The 25,079-nt window shown below is 39.3% G+C and overlaps 1 protein-coding gene across 1 annotated transcript in view; it reads right to left on the bottom strand.

The window, feature by feature from the left end:
• Nucleotides 1–25,079, bottom strand: part of RAB11FIP4 (RAB11 family interacting protein 4) — a 213,422-nt gene that overhangs the window by 135,824 nt on the left and 52,519 nt on the right. The window contains exon 2 of the mRNA XM_034412500.3: nt 7,984–8,071. Within this exon, the coding sequence (XP_034268391.2) occupies nt 7,984–8,071 (88 nt within the window). The remainder of the gene's footprint in view (nt 1–7,983; nt 8,072–25,079) is intronic.

Genomic DNA, 25,079 nt, shown 5'->3' with positions numbered 1-25,079 from the left:
ATTATCATGTTTGGTGGTCTTGCAAGAAAGTTAAGGCTTTTTGGATAAAAATTTGGTGGGTTATGCAGATTGTTTTGAAGAAAAAAATTCAATTTTCTCCACAACTGTTTTTATTGGGTATAGTTAAGGGTTTTACATTGGGTGAAACAAAGTTGATATTGTACATGATAACAGCAGCGAGATTATTGATAGGTAAATACTGGAAAAATGAAGCTTTGCCCACTATCGAGGAATGGACTTTGAAGATGGCCAGTTTTGCAGAGATGGCGAAGATTTCAGCATACCTAAAAGATTGTTCACAAGAGACTTATGAATGGGAATGGAAAAAGTGGATAGATTATGTGCAGAACAAATATCAAACCAGGAAGTATCAAATAGCTTTTAATTGAAAATGTTATATTAAGATAGAAATATTTTAATTTTGTGAAGATGAATTATATGGGGGATGGAAGGGTTCAAGTTTTATATAAAGGGGTTTTTTTTTTGATATGAGCATATTCTGTGGAAGTCCGGGGGGGAGGGGAGGGTTAGGGGGGGTTAGGGAGGGCGAGGTTGGGGAGTTTGGGGTGGGTTGAGGGGGGGGGGAAATGGGGTGAAAATGTAATTGTAAAACTTTTGCAATAATAATAATAAAAAAAAAATTAGAAGAATGGTACAATGAAACATGGAAATTTGCATTAAATGATAAATTGACTTGTGATATTAAAATTAGAAGTGTTATATATAAAGAAAATGTTTTTTGGAACACTTGGCAACCATTTGTGGACTTTGCACTTGGGAAATTGGATGAATCGGCACCAGTACCTTATCAAAGAGATTTCTGGAAGAATTGAAGACTTCAAGTTCCTAAAACTTCCTTTCCGTTTGTATAGCACGTTGGGGGAAAATTTTTTTTTTTCTTTCCTTACTATTGATTTTTTGTATTGATTTTTTTTTCCTTTTTGTTATTCTTTAACAATAAAAATATAATAAAAAAAAAATCAATGGGGAAGGCGAGATTTGCTTAATGATCACCTGATTCATTTAACAACTGCAGTTATTTGCTTAACTGTGCCAAAAAAGTCTTAGAATCGGGTGTGACTCACTTAGCAACCACCTTGCTTTGCAATGGAATTCTGTTCCCAATTGTGGTCGTAAGTCGAGGACTACCTGCATTGAACAGCAAATAACTATTATAATTTATATGTAATTGTATATATGAGTAATTATGTAATTATAATTTATACATAATCAGTGTGAACAATTAACAGCTTGCCTTCAGAAGTTGTGAGTGCTCCATCACTGGAGCCTTTTAAGAAGAGACTGGATAGTCACTTGTCTGGAAGGGCATAGGGTCTCCTGCTTGAGCAGGGGGCTGGACTAGAAGACCTCCAAGGCTCCTTCCAACTCTGCTATTCTGAAATGCATTCCATTTTTCATTTCTCTCGTGCTTTTCTGTGTTTGCTTCCATTGTAAATTTTCTGATAATAAATGTTAACTAGCACAACTGAAAAAAAAAAAAAAAAGCACCATTCAGTCAATTAGAAGGACCCGATGGAATGTTTAATTGTGCAATAAAGCTTTGACCAGGGAGATCAAAGGTGTGAGAACAGATGGATGCCAATTTCATAATGAATGTGTTTCTTGCCTGCAGGTAAGCTAACATTTGCCGACATCCTTTGTTCCTTGTCTTCAGGCAATTTCAAATTCTGTGCATGTTCAGAAGTTTATATTACCATACGGCTAATTTAAAAATGTAGGGAAACTCTCTCTATGTATAGCATATGTAGAAAATTATTACTTGATCTTTCCAAAATTTTGGCAAGGGCGTGGGTTCTTCCTTTACCTGAAAGATGGTTGCCTTTCAGACTGCAAGACAGGTTTGGCAGGATTTAGGGCAAAAGTGTGAAAAATTGATATTCTGGTTTGAACCTGACTTCATAATTGCAAGTCAATGCTTTTTTTTTTTTTTTTTAGCTCCTGGGTAGAATGTTATATCAATATTCTAGACCAACAAACAGTTAATCATTCCTTTGAAACATTTTGATATAATGCAAGAAGAGTCTGGATTGCTAAATGTCTATGGAGATTGTCAGTCATCTAGGTCATAGTTGTCCCAAAGGTGCTTTTTCAAGAGGCAACTGGACTTTCTGGTTTTTCTTTGAAGATGTTTCGCTTCTCATCCAAGAAGCTTCTTCAGCTCTGACTGGATAGGGGGAATGGGATCCATCCAGTCAGAGCTGAAGAAGCTTCTTGGATGAGAAGCGAAACGTCTTCAAAGAAAAACCAGAAAATCCAGTTGCCTCTTTGAAAAAGCACCTTTTGGGACAAGGGTCTGGATTGTTGAAAACTGCTGAATGGCAATGTATTTCGTTAAAACATCTATTGATTTCTCAATTTGCATTTTCTTAAATCATCAAATCACCTGCGGTTTTGGGAAATGTTTTGGAAGAATCTAAGTCTACAATTTACTGGGTTTAAAATCTGCATTGAAGAAACATGCTCCTTGTCACTCTTTGAACTGGCTCTTTATCAAAGAAATGAAAAAACAACAACAACTGATCGCTATCATTCCATGAGAGAAAGACTTTAAGTCGCCATTTCACTAATGCACTTTTGAATTTCTATTATTGCATATATGTCTAATAGGTTTCAATGAGGAAAGACATATGTGCCAACTTCTTCATGGGAAGGGTGGAAGCTAAATGAAATAATTCTCGAATACTTGTCACAAGATGGTTAGCAGTTAATACATGATTACATATAAATAAAACATAACAGGAGAGGTAACTAAGTTTGCCACACCAGTATACTGCTAGAGAGGCAGGATTGGCTGCAGCGTCCTTACAGGATCACACCTGACTGCACATCTGGACCGGTAGTGGGTTCCACTTATCTTCGCTACCGGTTCAGAACTGGGAGTGTGCACGGCGCTTCTGCGCATGATGACATCCGTGATGACGTCCGGGCGGGTGGGCGGAGCCTCCCGCCGCTGCCACTACCGGTTTGCCTAAACCGGGACGAACCAGTAGAAACACACCACTGATCTGGACTTGCTCCCCTACAATATGGGGATGGTTCTTGGAATATGTAATTATGCAGTTGCAGGAAGGAAAGAAATTCACTTATACTAAAATACTTAAAATTTATCCGATTGAGGAATCAGAAGCTGTGGGGAATGAATATTCATTCATTTGACTTTCTAAGCCTCAGATTATAGAGAGGGAGTTTCAAAAGAAAGCGAAAGAGAGGCTAACATTTGCAAACTACATTTCCCAGTCAGCAAATGATGCAAATTTATCAGGTAAAAAAATCCTAACTGTTCTTTCCCTGCAGAAGATAAACTTGCCCACTAGAGGGAGAATGTGTTTTGTTTTATAACCGTACTTGTTTAAGAAAAGTAAAGGCAGGGTGCGAGTGAAATTGGGAGATGAGTTGCTAGTTTGGTAAATTCTTTAGCGTAGTCTGAGACAGAATATGTTAGGAGACTGCATTATTTCTTTATTGGTGGTAGGTACATGTCGCAGTGCCTTGGCTTGAATTTTATTGCTGGATTGCAGAGCCATAGAATAGATAACATAAACATCTTTGGATTATATATATATTTCTTTACTTATTCATTATTTACATTTCATATTTTTAACTGCCCATCTCCCTCGAAATTTAGCTGGCTACGGTTGCTGCATCCTGGCCAAAATGAGCCAAGCCTGACTCCTTACCAGAAAATGTAGCATGTGGTTTGGGTACCACAAAGACTGGTCACCTTATCTACTCTTTCCTTTTGTGGTTTAGACATGAAAACAAAGTGGTTTAGACATGAACTAATTAATTATACAGGGAAAAAAGGAAAATAAATATTTGTGAATAATTTGAATGAAGATAGTCTGATCTGATGAAATGGAGTTGATGAATACCTATGCAGAAGTAAAGAAGTAGGATGAGTTATGAATAAAACAGTAAAAATGTATACCATGAAGTATGAGTTGGTATCACATACATTTTGTGGGTGTAAAAGTCGAAATTCATAGGTTGGCACTAGTTGCCTGTTAAAGATAAAGGTAAGGGTTTCCCCTGTCCAGTATTATCCGATTCTATGGGGCGTTGCTCATCTCCATTTCTTAGCTGAGGGAGCCAGCATTATCCAAAGACATTTTCTGTGGTCATGTGGCCAGCATGACTATACAGCAAAGATGCCTTAGAATGTTGTTACCTTCCCACCAAAGTGGTATCTATTTATCTACTTGGATTTGCATGCTTTCAAACTGTTACGTGGGCAGGAGCTGGACAAGTAATGAGAGCTCACCCCATCACGTGGCACACAGGTCTCAAACCCAGGCTGTTAGCTTTCCAGCTAATAAGTTGAACGTCTTGTTAGGCCCCTAGTTGCCTGTTATGGCCCATTAAACAGTGATAATAATTGGTCTCCGGGCATAATTCAAGGTGTTGGTTATTACCTTTAAAGCCCTACATGGCTCAGGGCCAGGTTATCTTTGAGACCACCTTCTACCGCATAGTTCCCAGTGACCGGTAAGATCCCACAGAGTTGGTCTCCTCCGGGTCCTGTCAGCTAAACAATGCCGGCTGGCGGGCCCGTGGGGGAGGGCCTTCTCTGTGGCTGCCCCAGCTCTCTGGAACCAGTTACCTCCTGAGGTCCGGACCACCCCCACACTATTGGCCTTCTGAAAAGCAGTGAAGACCTGGCTTTTCCGGCAGGCCTGGGGCTGTTGATCTCGCTGTTGCGATCTTGTGAGAGCCGGCCATGAATGGTGTGAATGGGTTTTAATGTTTTAATTTTTAAATGTTTTATAATGGTTTTTTTAAATGCATTGTAAGCCTCCCTGAGTCTTCAGAGAAAGGCGGCATATAAATTGAACTAATAAAATTGAACTAATAATAATAATGGAAGAATCGAGGATGAGTTTGGAGGAAAAATATGCAACATTCTGAATAAATTCCATCCAGGGGTGGGGGTGGGAGTTAAGTGATACAAATGCATGAATTGGTGGGTACAAGCTGTACAAGTACAGAAAAAAAGACTGGGCTATTTTGAGACCCAAGAATCAATCAGAATGTGTTGAGTATAAACTTAGAAATAGGTTGATTTATTTCAAATATATATCTTAAGACTAAGTCTATATGTACAAATGGCAAAGGAATTAATCAAAAACAGGAGTGCTCTGATTGTTTATGATGAAGTACTGGGACAATCAGTGGAACAAGTGTTAAAAAGATTCTGAGCATGAGACAGACAATTATCTGTTTCAGTGGTGATATTCAGCTGGTTCTATCCAATTCGGGCGAATCAGTAGCAGTGGCTGCGGGTAGCCCCACCCACCTGCCCGGACATAATCACGTCTCATTTATCCATGTTTTTGGCGCTCTACGCACGCACGCACGCTCACATTTGCGAACCAGTAGCGAAGGTAAGCGAAGGTATTCTCTTACCGCCCCCGATCTCTGATCTGATTGTGTTAACTCTGGGTCTTAGGAAACAATGAACACTGACAAAGCACAGCTGTGAATAAGCTGTGACAGCAAGAAGAAAATTGCATATGAAAAGAAATTAGAAGATTAAAATCCCAACTACTGGTGATCCTTGACTTACAACTGCACATTTCATGATGGTTCAAAATTACAAAAAAGTAACTTATGACCCATTCTCAAAGTAACAATTATCACACCACCCCTTACGGTCACATAATCACAACTCAGGTGCTGGGCAACGAGCTCACATTTACGATGGTTGCGGTGTCTTACAGTCCCAGGTTCACGTTTGCGATCTTCTCAACTGGCTTCTGACAAGCAAAATCAATTGAGGAAGCCGGATTCGCTTAATGACTGTGTGATTCACTTAGCAACCACATGATTCACTTAAGGGCCATGGAAAAATGGTCACAGAATCAGGTCATGTGCTTAATGACATAGAATCAGGTCATGTGCTTAATAACTCGCTTAATGATTGCATCCCTTAGCAACGGAAATTCTGAGCCCAGTTGTGGTTGTGAGTCAAGGACTACTTGTAAATTAATGGAAAATAAGTGCCAGGAAAGAGGATGTGAGAGCTGCCTAAAACAGAAGGAAAATAATTATGGTACAATGTACACAACTCCAGTGTGGTGTAAACACGAAAAATGATGCCTGTTAGAATAATGAAGTTGTAGGCTTAATTATTTTCCCTCCAACCCTCCTTCAAGGCCTTCAGCATCAGACGTTATATCAGATGTATATACAATATTGATGTGTGTTTGATTCCATGCCAAAAAAAAAAAAAAAATTACCGCAGAGTTTTCATTTATTTTTCATCCCTCAGCATATGCATCTTTTTTTAAAAAAATCAGCTTTATTCGTCAGATGCGGCGAATTTTTGTCCTAGTTCCCATACTAAAGCACTGAAGAATACACGTACGGCAGTTTCTTGTCCCTTGTGGGATTCCTGCGTACTCCTGTCCCCAGCAAAATAAAACAAGCCAAACAAATAACAACAAAAACATTTAGAACAAGAGTTGTGAGTAAAGGGTGCCAGGTTTTACTCTGAACCCTGGATGTTGACTTTCAGGCTTCACTGATTGTGTACACTAAAATGCCAAATCACTTTGCAGGGACGAGAAAAGATTCTTCTCTAGGTACAGGACAAATGGGGTGCCACATAGATTTATTTCTGAAGCTAAAGAAGTGCTGTGCAAGCTCTCACAGATCATTTTGGCACCATGCAGAGAGCAGGAGGTTGATCTCCAGTAATAATTTAATTATAATTGTCAGTGTCATATAGGGCTGTTGGGCAGCGAGTAGAGATTCAGGTTTCCTCTGGATCAAGGAATTTACTGGATCAGATTTTTTTTCAGGCCATCTTACATGATAGGATTGTTTTAAGGATAATATGAAGGGAGACTCATCCATCTACACCAGCTTGATCTCCAAAAGATACATAACAAGTAAGCATTAAGAAGTACCGTATTTTTCAAACTATAAGATGTACTTTTTTGTCTCCCAAAAGGGGGCGAAAATGTCTGTGCATCTTATAGACCAAATATTGCCGAAGCACAGGCCACCTGACAGCCAGTTTTTTGGCCTCCGCACGCCTTATTTTCGGGCCTTTTTTCAGCCTTTTTCAGGCCTTTTCTGGCCCATTTTCGAGGCTTTTTTTTGGCCTGTTTGAGGTTATTTTCAGCCAGTTTTTGAGGCTTTTCTCGGCCCATTTCTGAGGCTTTTCTTGGCCCATTTTTTTCCGAAAAAACAGACCAAAAAAGCCTCAGAAATGGGCCAAAAAAAGCTCCAAAAACAGGCCGAAAAAAGCCCCCAAAATGGGTCGCAAGCCTTGAAAATGGGCCAAAAAAGCCTCGACAATGGGCTGAAAAAACCCCAGAGACAGGCCAAAAAAAGACTGGAAAAGGCCTGAAAAAAGGTAAGCCAAAAACTTTTGTTGTTGTTGTTTTCCTCTTCTAAATTTAGGTGCGTCTTATAGTCCGAAAATATGGTCATTGAAGAACAAAGGTATAGTCAGTTTATGTCTTAATCTTTAACTTTAACCTTAGTATTCCTTTCCTTAACCTGACAGCAGTAATAGCACAACTAGAAATGTTTTCCCAGTGGGAGAAACCATGTTTGAGTTTCAGGTCTATGGAGATTCTCAATCGTCCAGGTCATGGTTGTCCCGAAAGTGTTCTTTCAAGAGGCAACTGGCCTTTTTTTGTTTTTTCCTTGAAGGCGTTTTGTTTCTCAACCAAGAAGCTTCTTCAGTTCTGACTGAATGGTGGGGTTTATATTCCTTAGCATTCCTTCTGAGAGTCATTGAGGCCACCTGGAGGTTTATCTGTGCCCTCAGGGTCGCCTGAAGAGAGCAAATGTGTGTGGAACCATTTTGGAACTGCTGAAAGGACTGTGTTGTGGAATATCATTTTTCAAAATTTCTTAATGCAATTCTTTTTGTCACTCCCATGTTCAATACTATCACAATTCTTGATAAATAGTAACATTTCACAGAATAATTGTAAAAACAATGTCTACCTTTGATGGCAAATACTCCATGGCAGAAATCTTTGAAGCTGATCTTGCCCAGATCATTTGGATCCAAGTATTTGGCAAATTTTTCCACCTTTGGGAGAAAAAAATGAAATAGGTTAGAGCATCGGCCACATCTTTACTCTCTCAAGTAAGAAATTTAAATTAGGAGGAGGAAAGTAATGCACAAATCTACTCCATTTTTCTAAACAATCATGTTCAAATCTATTTTACAACAATTTAAAAAAAAAACCTTTTAGAAATAATGATGATGATGATGAAGATGTTGATGATGATGATGATGAAGAAGAAGAAGATGATGATGATTAATGTTGATAAAGGTATTTACTTTCAGACTCTCACTAGCCATGATCTGGTCTTTTGAATATTTTGAAAAAAAATGATATGCTACTTAAACATTAAAGGAAAAGAGCCATGTTGGTTTATGATAGCCAAATACAAGTAGCCCTCGACTTATGACCACAATTGAGCCCCACATTTCTGTTGCTGAGTGAGACATTTGTTAAGTGAGTTTTGTCCCTTTTTACAACCTTTCTTGCCACAGTTGTTAAATGAATCACTGCAAGTGTTAAGCTAGTAACTTGGTTGCTAATTGAATCTGGCTTCTCCATTGACTTTGCTAGTCAGAAGATCACAAAAGGGATCACATGACCACAGGACACTGCAACTGTCATAAATATGAACCAGTTGCCAAGCATCTGAACTTTGATCACATGATTACGAGGATGTTGCAAGTGTGAAAAACGGTTATAAGCCTCTTTTTCTAGTGCCATTGTAACTTTGAACATTCACTAAACAAACTATTGTAAGTTAAGGACCACCTGTATCTGGTCTATTAGCACCTTTTCAGACTAATAAATGTTATTTAAAAATTAAATAAACATATTTTAATTTTGTTTTGAAACCTTTCACAATATTTTAAAATATCTCAGAAAATCTAATGCCTTTTAATGTAAAAGGATCCCATCTTCTGGTTTATGCTACTGGTAATACACTGCTGATATACGTCTATTGAAACCTCTTTCTCGCATTTGAAGTGAGCACTGAAGTAGACAGTCAGTACTGAATTTCCCCCCCCCCCCTCTTTTACATGACGTATTAAGAGCCTGGTTCTGGTCAATACATTTCTTCTGGTGGCTGACCATTAAAAAGAAGAATACTAAGTACCATCTCCAAATTTCTTTCTCTAGCATGATGTTCCCATGCTGACGTACCACTCTGGAGGATTTCCCCACCAGTTCAAAAATCACAGCGTCATCATAGAACTCGAGTGTAAACTAACAAACATAGAAAGTAATCTACATGGTCAGATAAAAATGTTAGCTGCTGAGTTTTCAAAAGTCAGTCAGAATTGTAGAAAAAGTCTTTAGCCCACCAGAGAAAAATTTCAGACATGGCACTGCCTGAAATTTGTAGTCCCAATCTCCAGCGTATCAGTGTAGATTTGATACGTACTGTCAGGGATCTGTGTGAAGATGGCAGTTAGAAATACTATAAATACATCAAGTGAGTTGCAGGTGTTTCATTTCAGATATCTATATATAACCAAGCTCACACCGACACAAATGTGTTAGCAGAATGAATATCAGAAGAAACTAGCTAAAGACAACATAGGAAAATCTACATGCAACTGCTGAAGTTCCAATTTTTGTCATAACTATTCAAGAGCCTAGGTAGGGCTTCTTCTCCAGATGCAAGGCAAGGGAGAAGTCGGTGTGTAAGAAGGATGCATTTTAAATATCCTATATGCAAATCATTTAGAATCAATGAAAACATCATCAATATTTCAAATTATGACCAAAGACAAATTATTGAGCAGGATTGTCAGATCGCATGATGGATACTCATTCTCATTCCTGAAACCTCAACATTGTCATAATGAAATTCCTGAATCCCTTCATAGTTATATTTGCATTGTATGTGGCAAAACTCTAACCTACATGTATTAAGGTGTGTGAACCAGGGTTATTTTTTCATATGGGATGTGGAAATCCTGCCCTGTTTAGGAAGATAAGATTAAACAGCTCTTTTATTTTCTAAAAAATTAATTTTGGTAGTAACCACAAGCATGTCAGTGTCTAATGATATCTAACTCAAGATGCAACTTCACGACAAGGGGTGGAAAGCTAGCAAATTGTTCAGAACCATGGACAGCTGTTGTTTCCAAATAACTTGTGGCGCATGCTTAAGGAAAGGCCAACCTATCAGAAATACCACCACCTACGTTTGCTGCCTATAAACCTGCAGTCCTGCTCAGCAGATATACATTACCTTTCCTCTCTCTGACATTTCAACCCATTGCATTCTATTTCAAGAATTACCTTCTGTTCCACCTAGAATTCCTCTCAAAAATACCCAGGGAACTGAGCATAACAAATACATTGGTAAGCTTTGCGATATACAGTTCTGTTAAAGGATAATGAAAAATTGTTTTGCACACACATACAGAGAGAGAGAGAGAAAATACAGTGAATGCCTTCATATGTTGCATTGTATTCAAATGCATTGTATTCAAATGCATTGTGATTAACCTGCATTTAGCATGTTTTGTTTTTTTCAAGAATTACACTGTGTTGAAGATTATGATTTATGGATTCATTTATGAGAACTAAAATGGTCATAAAAAGGAAAAAAAGTGATATATTCTAGGGAGCAGAGACAAGATATACATTAAAAAAATAAAATAAAATCCTCATCTAGAAATACATTAGCAATTGCAAACATAACTGTCTCGTCTGTTTTATTTGCTTATAAATTTAACTTGAGGGAAAATGTCAGCACCGGTGACTTAAGGACCAGAAGACCATTGCCATTAGCCACTACAGGATGCTTTGATTCCTCTTTTGCTCTCTTCTAAAATGACCTAGGCTAATCTGGAAAAGCTAAGCAGGGCCAGCCTGGTGGTTATACTTGGTTAAGTGGACCATCAGAAAACCCAAGGATCATAGGCTAGGCAGAGAAGTCAAATAAACATCCTGAATGAAGGCAATGAACCCTTCCATAGTGGGTCCAGGAGTCAATTTCAGGTTAAGAACACTGTTGTATTGTAATGGGATCACAGAATTGGGACACACAGTTTCCAACAAGAACAAAGAACAAGGAGGGAAATGGTGTGATTATTTTCTATTCTGCTGCTTTGGAACTTTCAAATCTGCAAGCAAAGGCTACAGATCAGAGCCTCACACCTGGCATCTAGCCTAAGCAGTACACATTTACTTCTCCCCTATCCTGCTGTCAGGCCATCAGATCTTCTCTCCCTATCCTTCCTGACTGCTCATTCTCTTGTTCACAGGGCCCATATTGATTGTGTCATGTCGCGAAAAGTCTTCCTGCCAGAGTCGTTCTCCACCACTCTTTGCATTCTTCCTCCTTCCTCTGCTGAAGAGTTGTAATTTAGGATTACAAAAAAGGGACCAAGAACCATCTTTCAAAGAGGAACAAGTGGACCTTGTTTTTAATTATTTGATGGAACCAAGAGAACCCATGACTAGGTATTCCAAGTTTCTAGCTAGCTAGCCAAACTCTTTCTCAAAATATTTTCTTGCATTCTCCTTTTAATTTTCCCCCCACCCTCAGGTAATACTTCATGTGACTCAGCCTCTATGAACTACTTCTCCATTTACTTTCTTCCCCCCTCCTTAGAGGTGTCTCTTTTCAAGTCGCTGGGATATCTACCAAGTCTTTGAGTTCTCCCAAGCCTGCTGGCAATTTCGCTTGAAAGTGATTGGGACCATTTTGGGTCCCTAAGAATTATAATTAGTTCACTCTTTTGCAGGGAGTTGGCACATGTAATTCTCTAGAGGTTGCCAAGCTAAAATTCCCAGAAGTATCAATCAGCCCGGCCAATGATAAGGAATGTTGAGTCATTGAATCTGGAGATCTACAAGTTCCCTATTCTGGTTATATAGGATGAATCCATTCAAGGTTGTGGAAAAGGTTAGCGACATATTTTCTAAGGTTGCTTTTTTCCCCTTTTCATCTCCTGTCAAGAGATAAAAGGCAAATGACTGATTACATGGCATTATCAGCAAGTGACATCACCCTTTTGCCCTGCTATAGTGAAGATAGGGAAGCAGAAGTGCCAAACCAGTAGCAGAGCTAGTTGGTAGTCATGGACCCAACCTTGATCCAGTCAGATGCTTGGCATTTAAGGTTATCAATACAACATGGAACCCGGTTTTAGGGAAACAAGGTACCAGCACAGATTATATGCTCATCCTGAGACCAAGTTGACTCTACAAGTTTTAAAGCCTGACTAGGTGGCTCAGTGGCTAAAACACTGAGCTTGTCGATCAGAAAGGGCGGAAGTTTGGCGGTTCGAATCCCTAGTACAGATCTCCTGCGTGAGCAGGGGGTTGGACTAGATGACCTCCAAGATCCCTTCCAACTCTGTTACACTAACTCACTCTCATTAGTATGCAATGTGTTTCTTTTTTTAAAAAATGTTTTCATCTCCCTCTCTCCCTCTTGTACCCGGATATGAGGACTCCTGGATTCTGAACTTAAAGCACACAACTCTTTATCTCAGGCTTTGCTGTATCAATTTGTCTCAACTTTAGAGAGAAATAGCCAGTATTTCTTCTTACTGCTTGGTGGAGCATGTTAGGAACAATTAATCAGACTTTCAGGAAAGACAAAACACTATCAGGGCTATCAGAGTTATTTATGGGAGAATAAAAGGTTAGCAGCTTGTCACCTGAATAATCAGGATTCATGACATGGAAACGCTTCTATTCCCAAAGACATAATCTACTTGAACACACTGGAATGCTATACTGTATTTTAAAATAAATACAGGCTGCCAGATAACTTGCTTACCTAATCAAGCTTGTGGCTCAAAAAAGGGAAAACAGGTCCTTGGCATATGTTGTCCGGCTCAAAAGATTTTCCTATCTGAGGACAACCAATCATGGATCAGAGTTGAGGAACAGAGATTGTGCTTTGCTTACAAAAGCTCCTGCTTTCCTTTCACTGGCACCTTCATTTAAAAGTCTTCACCTCATGTACAAAAAGGTGTTCACATTTGCAACATCACGCCAAATTTCTACCTGAGGCTGTTCTGGTACGCAACCTTTTATTCTAGCCTTATGTATCTCTTATCTATCTCTTATCTATCTATCTATCTATCTATCTATCTATCTATCTATCTATCTATCTATCTATCTATCATCTATCTATCAACTATCTATCTATCATCTATCTATCTATCTATCTATCTATCTATCTATCTATCTATTTATCTACCCATCCTTCTGTCTTTCATTCATTCAATTTCTGTAGCTGCCCATCTTAGCCACATGACTCTAGGTGGCCAACAATTCTAATTCTAGCAATGATCTAACATCAGGCAAGGTGGCAATTAGACAATAAAATTGCAATCCAGGTACAGATAGTCCTCGACTTATGACCACAACTGAGCCCAAAATTTCAGTTGCTAAGCAAGACAATTGTTAGGTGAATTTTGCCTCATTTTATGACCATTCTTGCCCCAGTTGTTAAGTGAATCACTGCAGTTGTTCAGTTACTAACACGGTTGTTAAGTGAATCTGGCTTCCCTGTTGAGTTTGCTTGTCAGAAGGTCACAAAAGGTGATCACATGACCCTCCCAGGACACTGCAACCGTTATAAATATAGTTGCCAAGTGTCCAAATGTTGATCATGTGGACCACAGGAATGCTGCAACAGTCGTATGTGTGAAAAATGGCCATAAGTCACTTTTTTCAGTGCCATTGTAACTTCAAATGTTCACTAAGCGAATGGTTGTAAGTCAAGGATTACTTGCATAGCTGAAGAAACGTGTGTGTCCTCCTTCTCCACACATCCTGTTGTTAAGGCATACTGTCAACCAGAATAGGCAAGATGGAGGTGAGTAGCCAAAACCTCACTTCCAATCCTTTTCAGATCTTTTCAGTTTTTGGATTCACATATAATGCTAAGCTTGTTTTAAACATGATTTGTTGAATAAGCCACAAATTATTGGAACTGCATAATGTGCTAGGCAGAATGTCTTGGCTGATAAACTACACAGCCAAGTCACATACAATTCATTAAACCAAAATACAGTCTGTGACCCCCCCAATCCATATATGGGTTAGACAGAATATGACAGACCACCCACCTTGCTACTGATCTCTTCTTCCCTTTCCTTGGATTTACATGGCCTGTCCCACATTTTTTCTGTATCTTAAATTATTGTATTTTATTCCAATTTCATTTTAGACTGTATTTTATTCCAATTTCATTTTAAATTGCTTTTATCAAATTTTAGTAATAATTTGTTTCTGAAACTCTGCACTTTGATATGGCCCAAGGGCTAAACAATCAATAAATAAAGATCGTATTACATTTTAGCTATAAATCACACTGCTTTTACATGACGACTAATCTTTTAGCGCGCCAGAGAGAATCAGCCAAATATCGCAGCTAAAAGGCACAACTATATAATTGGCAATTTCATTAATATTGTTAAAGGAAGTTCTCACATATTGGATGTGTTTGTATCTTAGCTGGAATTTCCTGTGGCATAAAATCAAATACATAAAGCTTTCCCCCTAGATGGTTGTTTGAAAAGCTCTTGCATCATTTATAAGAGAAACTGCAGATCTCTGCCATCTTGAATTTAACAGAGAATGCACACGTTTGAAAGATACAAGGTGTTGGAAAATAGTTGGGCTAAAAATAGAATTATCCTATTGAGATGAGAGGTAATATATGAGATTGCCTTTTTGAAGTGGAATATTTTGAGCTGTGCCTCTGATACCTTCCTGCGTTGATTCAAAAAAGCCCAAAATTCAAAGGTAGATGCCTTGAAATTCTTCTGCTTGACATGCATGTGGGTTTGCAATAGGCTTTGACCGTAGTGCAAACTGGCATGTGGCAGGTTTGAGTCCACTGGTGATAACATTTGAGTTCAAACAATACTTTAAGCGATGGTTTGTTTTAAATTTAAGTTGTTGAATAACTCAGAACAGCCAAGCTCACACAATGCACTAAATAATAAAACATGGTTTGTGGCATACAGTGGCTGGATTCACAACCCTATGAAGAAGAAAAGTTACATTGTGGACGAAGCCAAGCAGTCAAACAACCATTTACTGCCTAAAAACAAAATATTAGGAATTTGGCTTAACATTTGGTTGTGAAATACGACTTGAACCAACAACTAATGCATCCTTTAATATACAACTATTAACCAACTACTAAAAATAATGTTAAGAGAACAAAGAGCAATCGATTAATCCTGTTACCAGCCACTATGTTTATATGAGTTACGACCAAAGAATTCAATATATGCTAAAATATAACAACCGTTGTGCATCCCATATGCAGAATTGGCCATAAGGAAGACTTAAGGAGTGTCTATTTTCATATGCCCAATACATGGAATGCTGCAGATGTGTTTTGAAAATACATTCAGCAGGGTAAGAATTAATTCAGCTATTGTTGTCTTCTAAGGTGGAGTGAAAGCTGAACATGCTCCAGTTATGCCATCGCCTAAGAGAATCATCTTTTCACCTTCAACTGGCTCTTTGATTTAACCATTTTCCTTTTTTAAAAGAGGAATTCTTTCTGGAAAAGGTCTAACTGAAGATAATGCTTGTAATGCTTTCCCCCCATCAACTCCAGGGGATCAAATCAAGAGGCGGCTAATTTAGATAAGATTTTAATGGACTCTGATGATCATATAATTAAAAAGTCGTATGGATATTTGCTAGAAGTAAAACTGGAAGAAGAACAAGTTAAAGAAACAATGATAGCGTGGGGGAAAAATTTTGGTTATGGTATTGATTTAGAGAAATGGCAAAAATTGTGGTCACATAATTATAAAATGACAATGTCTACAGCTTATAAGGAGAATTTGTATAAGATGTTTTACAGGTGGCATTTACCCCCGAGGATAGCCAGAATGTTCCAGAATAAATTGGAGAAGTGTTGGAAATGTCATCAGACTCCAGGATCCTATTACCACATGTGGTAGACATGCGGAGATGCAAAGAAATATTGGACTAAGATACACATGTGGTTGGAAAAAATGACTAAGAGACATATTGATTTTAAACCAGAGATATTTTTATTAGGGATCTAACCAGAGACATATAATAAAGAATTGCAATATTTAATTGTGAACTTTTTAATAGCAGCTAGAATTGTATTTGCAAAAAATTGGAAAGGAGAAAGGACACCTACTGATGAAGAAATTATTAAGAAAATGATGGACTGTGCTGAAATGAGTAAATTGACATTTGAAATAAGAGAGCAGGAAGATAAACAATATTATTTGATATGGGATTTATTTTATCAATGGATGGACAATAAAAAATGGAGATAAATATGAAATAGGTGGATGCTGAGATAAATTAAGTGAATTTCTTTTTTATATATATGAAAATAACCTCAAAATAGTGATATTTTGAAGAGAGGAGGGAGCACAAAAGGATACAAATCGATCGATATATTGTCTGAAACTGTATGGAATGATATTATTTTATTTTTGTTTAAAAATAAAAAATTATTGAGGAAAAAAAAAAGAGGAGGCCATCATTCACCCTTCCTCCACAGCCTTAAAAAATGGCAGGATTATTTTACTTCTGGTCCAAGGAAAATTAAGTCATCCCTTTCCTTTTGTGTGTGTATATATGTAGAGTGTGTGTGTGTGTGTGTGTGTGTTTCTCTCTGTGTGTATAAATTACATGCCATCAAACTGGTGTCAACTCTTAGTGATCACATAGATTTTCTCCACAATGATTGGTCCCTAAGCTGGCCTTCCAACAGTGCACCCATTGCTACTCTAACTGAGACCATCCACCTTGCTGAAGGTTGTCCTGTTCTCTTTCTTTCTTCTGCATAGATTACATCACATCCCCTTCCCCGCTTTTCTGATATGGGTTGCAGCATCCTTGATGTGGGGGCTTGTTCCCCATAAAGACCAAGGCAAGTGGTGATATTCTCTTGTCTTTGCCACCAGACTTTCCACTCTACGCCTAGCCAGGACTTTTATCCCTTATGTTCCTCTCTGAGAGTGCTACTTGTACGTTATTGTGTGCTTATTATATTCTTTTGGATTTTTTTTTAGATGATGGGTGGATGGGAGATTTGGAGTTTATCAGATCATGTCATCTTAAAGATCAACAGTCTTATATCTACCCTTCCTTCCTCATCTGCTTTTCCTTCGTTGTTCCTTTGTTGTTATGCATTTTAGATTAAAATCCAGCAAGCCGAAAAATTGCTTTGGGTTGAAAATGGTATAAATTGCTGCAAGTAAGTAAGTCAATTTCTTTCAACTAATGCCAACTAATTGCTTGCTGCAAGAAGTTCTATTAGTTCGTGACAACCATTCAGAAACCCAGCATAAATATAATAAAGTTGTTCTTTAGCAGATTCTTATTTAGAAGTTGGAAATCTCAACATAACACGTATGATGGGCCATGTGCTGAAAAGGGTTATTATTAAAGAAGCAGCCCTCCTATTAGTACCAGAAGAAATGATTTAACCGTTCAAGAGCCTTGGTCTTTTCTCCCCTTTCCCAACATCATCTCAAAACCCCAGAAAGGATGCAGGCTGTGACCGCCATTAGTTTTGATAGGGATAATTACAAGGCACAAAATGGTTCTGCCTGAAGAGCAAGGGCAGGTTAACTTCCCTTATTCCAAGAAAAGGATGCGAATTAAGGAGCTGGGGCAGCTGGCTTGAAGGCTCAAACAAACAGCATGGAGAATTCATTTATTTATATATTAGATTCATGTCTCTAAGGGGCAGAAGGAATAGGCGTGAGGAACAGGAAAAAGACAGGTTATAGGCAGGTAAAAGAAACCTGAGTTGGAACTGAAATGTAATTTGAGAAAGCACCTCAGACCCTCAATCTTTTCTTCTCAAAGCTAAGCTGTCCCATTTCTATAGTCCCAATAAATCATTCTTAGCTTCTAGAGCCATGAAGAACTTCTATTCCATTATCTCTGATTTATATATATATATATATCTTTCTACTGAGTTTCCTGTAAAAGAATACACAGCTACCCAGGGAGATACGTCACTAAAAAATGGGTCTTAATCTAGCTGGGGGCTAGCATCAACTCAGAATTAACTGCAATTTTCTTCCCTCATTAAGGAACAACAACAGATCTTAATTTAGGCTATCTAGTTTTATAAAGCCGCTAGAAAGCAAAATAATCACAAAGCCACTGCAATCCAATTACCCCATTTTCTTTTAAAACTATTGCTAATAATGTTGATCCTCCATTTCTTCTCTAACAATCCGCTCACTCCGTAAGATTTAAGCAACCCTAATAGAATCTCTACTGCTAGGGTGGGGAACATGGGAACAGTAATGTCCAATGGAATCCTCCTTGGGGAACCTTCCAGAAGCATTATCCTCTCCATTTTAAAAGATGCTTTTAGTTAATCCAAATTAAAAGGGAAGTTAATATGCAGGAAAGCCAAAGGGTAGGCCTGCAGGATTGCTTTTTCTATATTGAAAAAAAAACCCGAGTCACGTCGGTATTTTTAAACATGTAGACGGTGAATGGATGGGTCAACCCATCAATGTGTTCATCTATCCAAGAAAAGAAAAAGAGGGAACTGGTGCAATAAGTAGCAACCAGAGCATCCTAGGTTGTTGATCAGGAGCAACCTGGCTTTTTTCTGCTGAGTTGGTGCATGGTGATGAGATAGACCTTCCTGGCAGCTGTTTTGTGAATGGGCAATTCCCCCACAACACATGCTCTCAAATGTCCAGATGTATCTACTACAGTGATAAAATCTGAACCAGTTTACTACCGGTTTGCTGGCTGCGCATGCGCAGTGCACACCAAACGTGAGCTGCGCGCGCATACATAGTGTGCACCAAAAGGAGGCTTGGGAAGGTAAGTAGAACAGCATGGGGGGGGGTGATCAGCTGGGGCATGCATGGGAACCTTTTTAAAAACGTTTTTAAAGGGTTTTTTACTACCGGCTCGGGCGAATAGGTAGTAAAAAAATGTCTAAAAAGTAAAAAAACAACAACAACATTCCGACAATCACGCATTGCTCAGCTGATCATTGGAACTTTTTTTTTTTTTACATTCTTTACCGGTTCGGCAAACCAGTAGCATTTTTTACTATCAATTCGGGCAAGCCAGCCTGAACCGGTAGCATTTCACCCCTGATCTATTGGCTTACAAACATATGCCTTGCCCAGATCTGAAGATCTTCAAATGTTTAAGATTTCCCGGAGAAGTCCAGTTTTTAGGCTTTAAAAGCCCCCACATGGCCAGATATCTTTAAAAAATCTAAAATCTTCAGCTTTGCTTAAAGATCTCATTCTCTCTCTCTCCCCCCTCCGTCCATCCATCCCTCTCTTCCTCACACACGTACCCACGCACACACCTGCTACCATTGTCCTTTTCTCGTTTTTTTGCAGAGCAATTTGCAGAACTTTGGAACTTTGAATCCAGTCTGTAAGTAGCCCCAGGGTGGTCCGTCATAACGTCAAATGGTTGCAAAGAGACTAGTTGTTAAGTCAAGGACTACCTGTTTTGTGGATGCATATTACCAGATAGACAGACAGGCAGACATGTGCTTGTGCATGTACAATGCACGCACATAAATACAGTGCACAAACCTTTTTATAAAAAAAGCTAACTGATACCTGTTTGCACTCTGCACTCCTGTATGTTTATAGGAAGATGCAGCATTCAAACAGGCCATTTATTGAATAGGTTTAGGTGACTGTTCAGTCAACCTCAGAATTAAACCATGGGAGATTTGGCCAGAGCTTCCATTAGAAATTGGACCTGCCCCTTCTTGCTGCCTCCACCCACAATTAGGCATGGTCTTCATACAGCAATGCTATATAAATACAATCAATAATCTTATTCGTTCAAAATCCATTCAGTCCTGTGACACCACTTGCAAACTCTAATTCTTGACAAACGTTGATATATTAATGCCAGCTCACAACAAGCGTAGAACCTCTTACCCACTGTGTGTTTACAAGCTCCTGCTGTACAAAATTTGCAAAAAGCAGAAATAATGGAATGGCAACATTTGTGGAGAGCACTGGCAAGTTTCAAAGGGCTGCTTCTAATTCATTGGCCAAAGTTCAACTCCAAGCAAGCGGAAAGAAAAGCAAAGAAATATTACTTTTATGTGAGCGCAACCATAGGAATGTTTTTAAAGGATTTTTCACACAGTCACTTGCCAAAGTCTGTGTGCTGTGGTTTTCCTGGCCCTGCTCATCTGCTTTCCTGTGCCAGTTGTCATCTAAAAGGCCTAAGATAAGAGAAAGTGTAAAGCATAAATTAACTCCTAGCAGTCACTTGTAAAAATGTATAATGCTATATAAAGTTTTTAAGCCATAGAGCCAGAAACTGCATTCATCTTTCTTTGTATCAAAACAGGGATTGGCACAAATCTTCCCCAAACAAATCATTCCTTCTAACCTTACCTCTGTGTCTAACTTATCTATTTCTGGATCAGCTCTGTTTAGCCAAACCCGGAAAACAAGCTGTCTTTCCATTTTCAGTGATCAAGCTCTTCAGAGCTTGTAAGCTATCTGTTTTCTAATCAAGATCTCCTGCCTTACCTCATCTTTTGGCTCCTGAGTTTCAGATAATATAGCATTCTGTTCAGAGGTCTTTAAAGTGGAAGGGTGGCTTGATGATATTTTGAAGATCCCTCTCACAGCAACCACTTAGATTTTTATTTTGCCCATGCACATCACCCTGTTACTTTTATTTTGAAATGCAATCAGGATTGATCTAAACTGTTCTGTTTTGCAGATCCATACGATCTTTTCCTAGTACATACTAGAAAGGAGCGGAAGTAAATTTCACAAGGTTTCTGTTTATTTCTCTTTTCTTTTTGACACAATTAAGCCCTGAAGAGCACTATGCTGTTTCAGTTCTCCTCCTTTTTGAGACACTTTCTAATACATGCCAGTTGCCAAGCACCTGCATTTTGATAGCATGACCAGGAGGATCCTGCTTTTGGAAGAAATATCCATCTGGTTCAGTTCCAAGCCAGGAGAAAGACACTGGAAATATGGAGGCTGATTGGAAAGATGGTTTAATGATGAAGCAGAATCACGTGGGTGGCTCTGGTGCAACTGACCACATGGAGTTGAGAGTGAGGGGTATTTATATCTTCTCTTGGGCTTTGCACTTGAACTTCCTGTTCCTGTGCAAGAACACATATTCTATTGGCTGTTGTCAGACTCCCATGGGGCCATGTACAAATCCTAGGAGTTTGTCTGAGCTACGTTTGGTTGAGGTTTGCTGGAGGGTGATGCATTGAAGGGGCATTGGGCAATTCCTATTGGGTTGAGGCCTAATCCTACCTTTGTTGGATCTTGAGTGAAGGTATTTGCTTATGAATAGAACTAGCTGTCTCTTTATCTCTTAAGTGCTGACATCTGCTATGGGCTATTAAGGAAGGTGGGGACTGCTTTCCAAGAGTATGTTTCTCCATTTCTCATCCAGGGAAATATAATATTCTGCCTTTTAAATATTTCTCAAAATATTTCATTCTTCTAGGAGAGGGGTGGGTGCTAACTTTCTACACTGCAATGGTTGTAAGTGTCAAGACTGGTTGTACGTCTTTTTTTTCAGTGACTTACTGAAGCCTTTGTAGCTTTGGTCACTAAACAAATGTTGTAAGTCCATTTGTAACTGCTCAGAGCTATTGTATTGGTGGGGGTGAGAACCAAGCACTTGCTATTTGTTGTATTTTCTTTCTGCATGGCAAGGGGAAGAAGATACAGAGAGTCCTCGACTTACGATCACAATTGAGCCCTAAATGTCTGTGGTTAAGTGAGACATTTCTTAAGTGAGTTTTACCCCATTTTATGGCCTTTCTTGCCATAGTTGTTAAGTGAATCGTTGCAGTTTATAAGTTAGTAACCTGGTTGTTAAGTGAATCTGGCTTCCCCATTGACTTTGCTTGCCAGAAGGTCGCAAAAGAGATCACATGACCTTGGGATACAGCGACGGTCATAAAGATGAGTCAGTTGCCAGACATCTGAATTTTGATCACATGATCACAGGGATGCTACAAAGGTCGTATCTGTGAAAAACGGTCATAATTCACAGTATTCAGTGCTGTTGTAACTTTGAATGGTCACTAAATGAACTGTTATAAATCGAGGATTACCTGTATGTGTTGACCAGGATCTGCCAGAATTTGAGTAGAAACTGACCAAATTAATGAGGGGAGGGGAACGCTCTTGTTGGATGGTTATGTCAGGCCTGGAAGCCATCTTTTGCATTAGACCTTCAGACCTGCCATGTTTACTACTGTGGGAAACTGGGAGGGGGGATTGTATGGAGTAGGGGTGATGTATAGACATAACAACATTCCTTTCTCAGAATGTCAAGGACAACTTGCCCTGGGCCTGGTGGCTCAGCAGACTAAAAGCATTGTGATTAACACCAGCTGTCTGCAATTACTGTAAGTTCGAATCTCACCAAGCTCAAGGTTGACTCAGCCTTCCATCCTTTCTAAGGTAGGTAAATTGAGGACCCAGTTTGTGGGGGCAAGAAGCTGACTTTGTATAAATATACAAAAGTATGAAGGCTATTGCTTAACGCATTGTAAGCCGCCCTGAGTCTCCAGAGAAGGGCGGCATATAAATCAAATTAAAAAAAAAAAAAAGGCTGGATCTGGGAGGCATCTTCAGTTGGGACAATGTTTGATTGGACCATGTGATGGACTTGTGGGTGTTGGGCAGGGTGTTTCTTTGGGTTGGGAAAACCTGGAAACTTTCAGATTCAAGTTTTCCCAGATGTGCCAATATGACATCTCTAATAAAATGTAAGTTTGAGGAAACTCAAGCCTCAAGAGGTTTATTTCAATGGGGGTGTTACTTGGAACTCTGACGTTAACCCGAATCCATACAATCCCCCCTCCCAGTTTCCCACAGTAGTAAACGTGGCAGGTCTGAAGAGGGGGTGTTACTTGGAACCCTGACAGGTTAGGTGGATAGCATTAATTGGTTCATAGTAGCGATCACCACATTTCAAGATCTACAGGTGTGAAGATGACTAAAGCTTGGCCTTCAGCTGGTTAATGAAAGACTCAGGAGTTGAAACAGAGCTGCATGAAAGTATCTGAACCATCTTCCTAAGTTTGCTGTACACACTGAAGTACAACTTACCCCAAACACATGTTGTGTAAACCCAGCTAAACTCTTAAAAGTCCCAAAACAGAGGTTAACCAAGATGCAGACCTGGTTGGAGCTCAATATAGTACAGAGACGGAGGTCTGCTTGGCTTTTTATGAGATGCATGTATAATGGTATGTATAATGGAATAAGACAGAGCCACAGCTAGAGCAACAGTTCAATAAGCAGCACATCGGCCCACAAAAGGAATGAAGTTGTGGCAAATGTTTCAGAAATGACCTTCTATAGTTTCTTGGGTTGTGGAAAGGGGAGAAATGGACTTTCAGACTTTAACGTAACCTTACAATAAAGTTCAAGCTAATATTCCTGGGTGTGCTTCTTGTCTGGACTCCCTCACAAAGCTGACAGCATGAGCTATGTGCAGTTGGGTAGCATAGCTCTCAATCTGCCTGATATATTTACTGAGATCAAATCTAATTCAAGTACTTCTGGGGGGGGGAGGGGGGAGGGAGGTTAAGCCTGTTTTACTTTTGAGCCGAGCAAAAATCAGCAAGATTTCAGTAGGGTTATTTAAACACTTCTGCTGTATCCTTGCAGTCACCTCTGAGTGTTTTCTAGCACTTCTTTAGAAGCTGGCACTTCCTTTTCGGCTTTTACAAGTACAATACCAGTAGGTGTTGCCTTGCAGCCTTTGCTTAGTGCTCTCTGATATTTGCAAAAACAGAAGTGCTAGAAAAGGCTGAGAAGGGATTGGAAAACTGTAGGACTGCCTCTCTTTCACCTCCAGACATGAAAGTCCCAGGTAGTTTTTAAATGGGTATAAAACAATGCAAGATTCTACTGCGAGAGTCCATTCTAGAGTTTGTCAGCTTTTCTTGCAGAGTAAATTTATTTCAGTTTCTATAGCTGCCCATCTTAGACGAGTCTCCTCAGACAGTGAACTCATTTTTTGTTGTTGTTCAATCGCTAAGTCATCCCTGACTCTTCGTGACCCCATGGACCAGAACATGCCAGGCGTCCCGTCCTCCATTGTCTCCCGGCGCTTGCTCAAATTCATGTTCACTGCATCACCATCTCATCTTCTGCCATCCCCTTCTCCTTTTGCTGTCAGTCTTTCCCAGCATCAGGGTCTCTTCCAATGAGTCCTCTCTTCTCGTTAGGTGGCCAAATTATGTTTTGGCTTCGTGTCTTTCCAAAGAACTATCAGGGTTGATTTAATTTAGGATTGGCTGATTTGATCTCTTTGCAGTCCAAGGGACTCTCAAGAATCTTCTCCGACACCATAATTTGAAAGCATTGATTCTTCGGTGCTTTACCTTTTTTACAGTCCAATTCTCAGGGCTATACAATACTACTGGGAAAAAACATAGCTTTGATTATACAGACCTTTGTTGGCAAGGTGACCTTGGGCAGGGAACAATCATAATCTCCAAGTACTTGAAATGGGGTCTTCACATACTCAAGAGGCCCAGGCCTAGGCACATAACCAGGTCTCCAAGGTCCTATAATAGGCCTACAGGGCCAGGACTATCCTAATCTCTGGAGGGGAAATTTTTCAGATGGCAGGGCTACAGCAGAGAGGGCTACAAACATTCCTTGGCTGATAGGATCCTTGGCATGCCCAAGATGCTAGACCAAATACTGGAATGATTTTGTTTTATTTTGATAGCAAGAAACGGGATGACAAACTGCAAAATGTTGCCTAAAGATGGAATGCTAAAATTTATTGCCAACAATTGATGGATAGAACCAAGACTCCTAAATAAGTAACCATTGATTTAAACAGATAACCCCTTCTGAGTAAAGGACCTCATCCAGAACCAATTGGATCCCATGCCAGCATTAAAAATAATACTGAAAAGAGAAGTTGAAATTCTGACTGGCTGACACATCTCGCATCACCCGCTATAATTTCTAAACAAATCTTGATGAGGGAAGCAAATGTCAGAAGGTCCTATGCACTTAAAAGGCAGCTCCATGCTGCAAT

The sequence above is a fragment of the Pantherophis guttatus genome, chromosome 2, assembly GCF_059756535.1.
Source record: "Pantherophis guttatus breed Tessera chromosome 2, ASM5975653v1, whole genome shotgun sequence".
NCBI lineage: Eukaryota > Metazoa > Chordata > Lepidosauria > Squamata > Colubridae > Pantherophis > Pantherophis guttatus.
The sequence above is the reverse complement of the archived record's forward strand: the minus strand, read 5'-3'. Positions and strand labels throughout refer to the sequence as shown.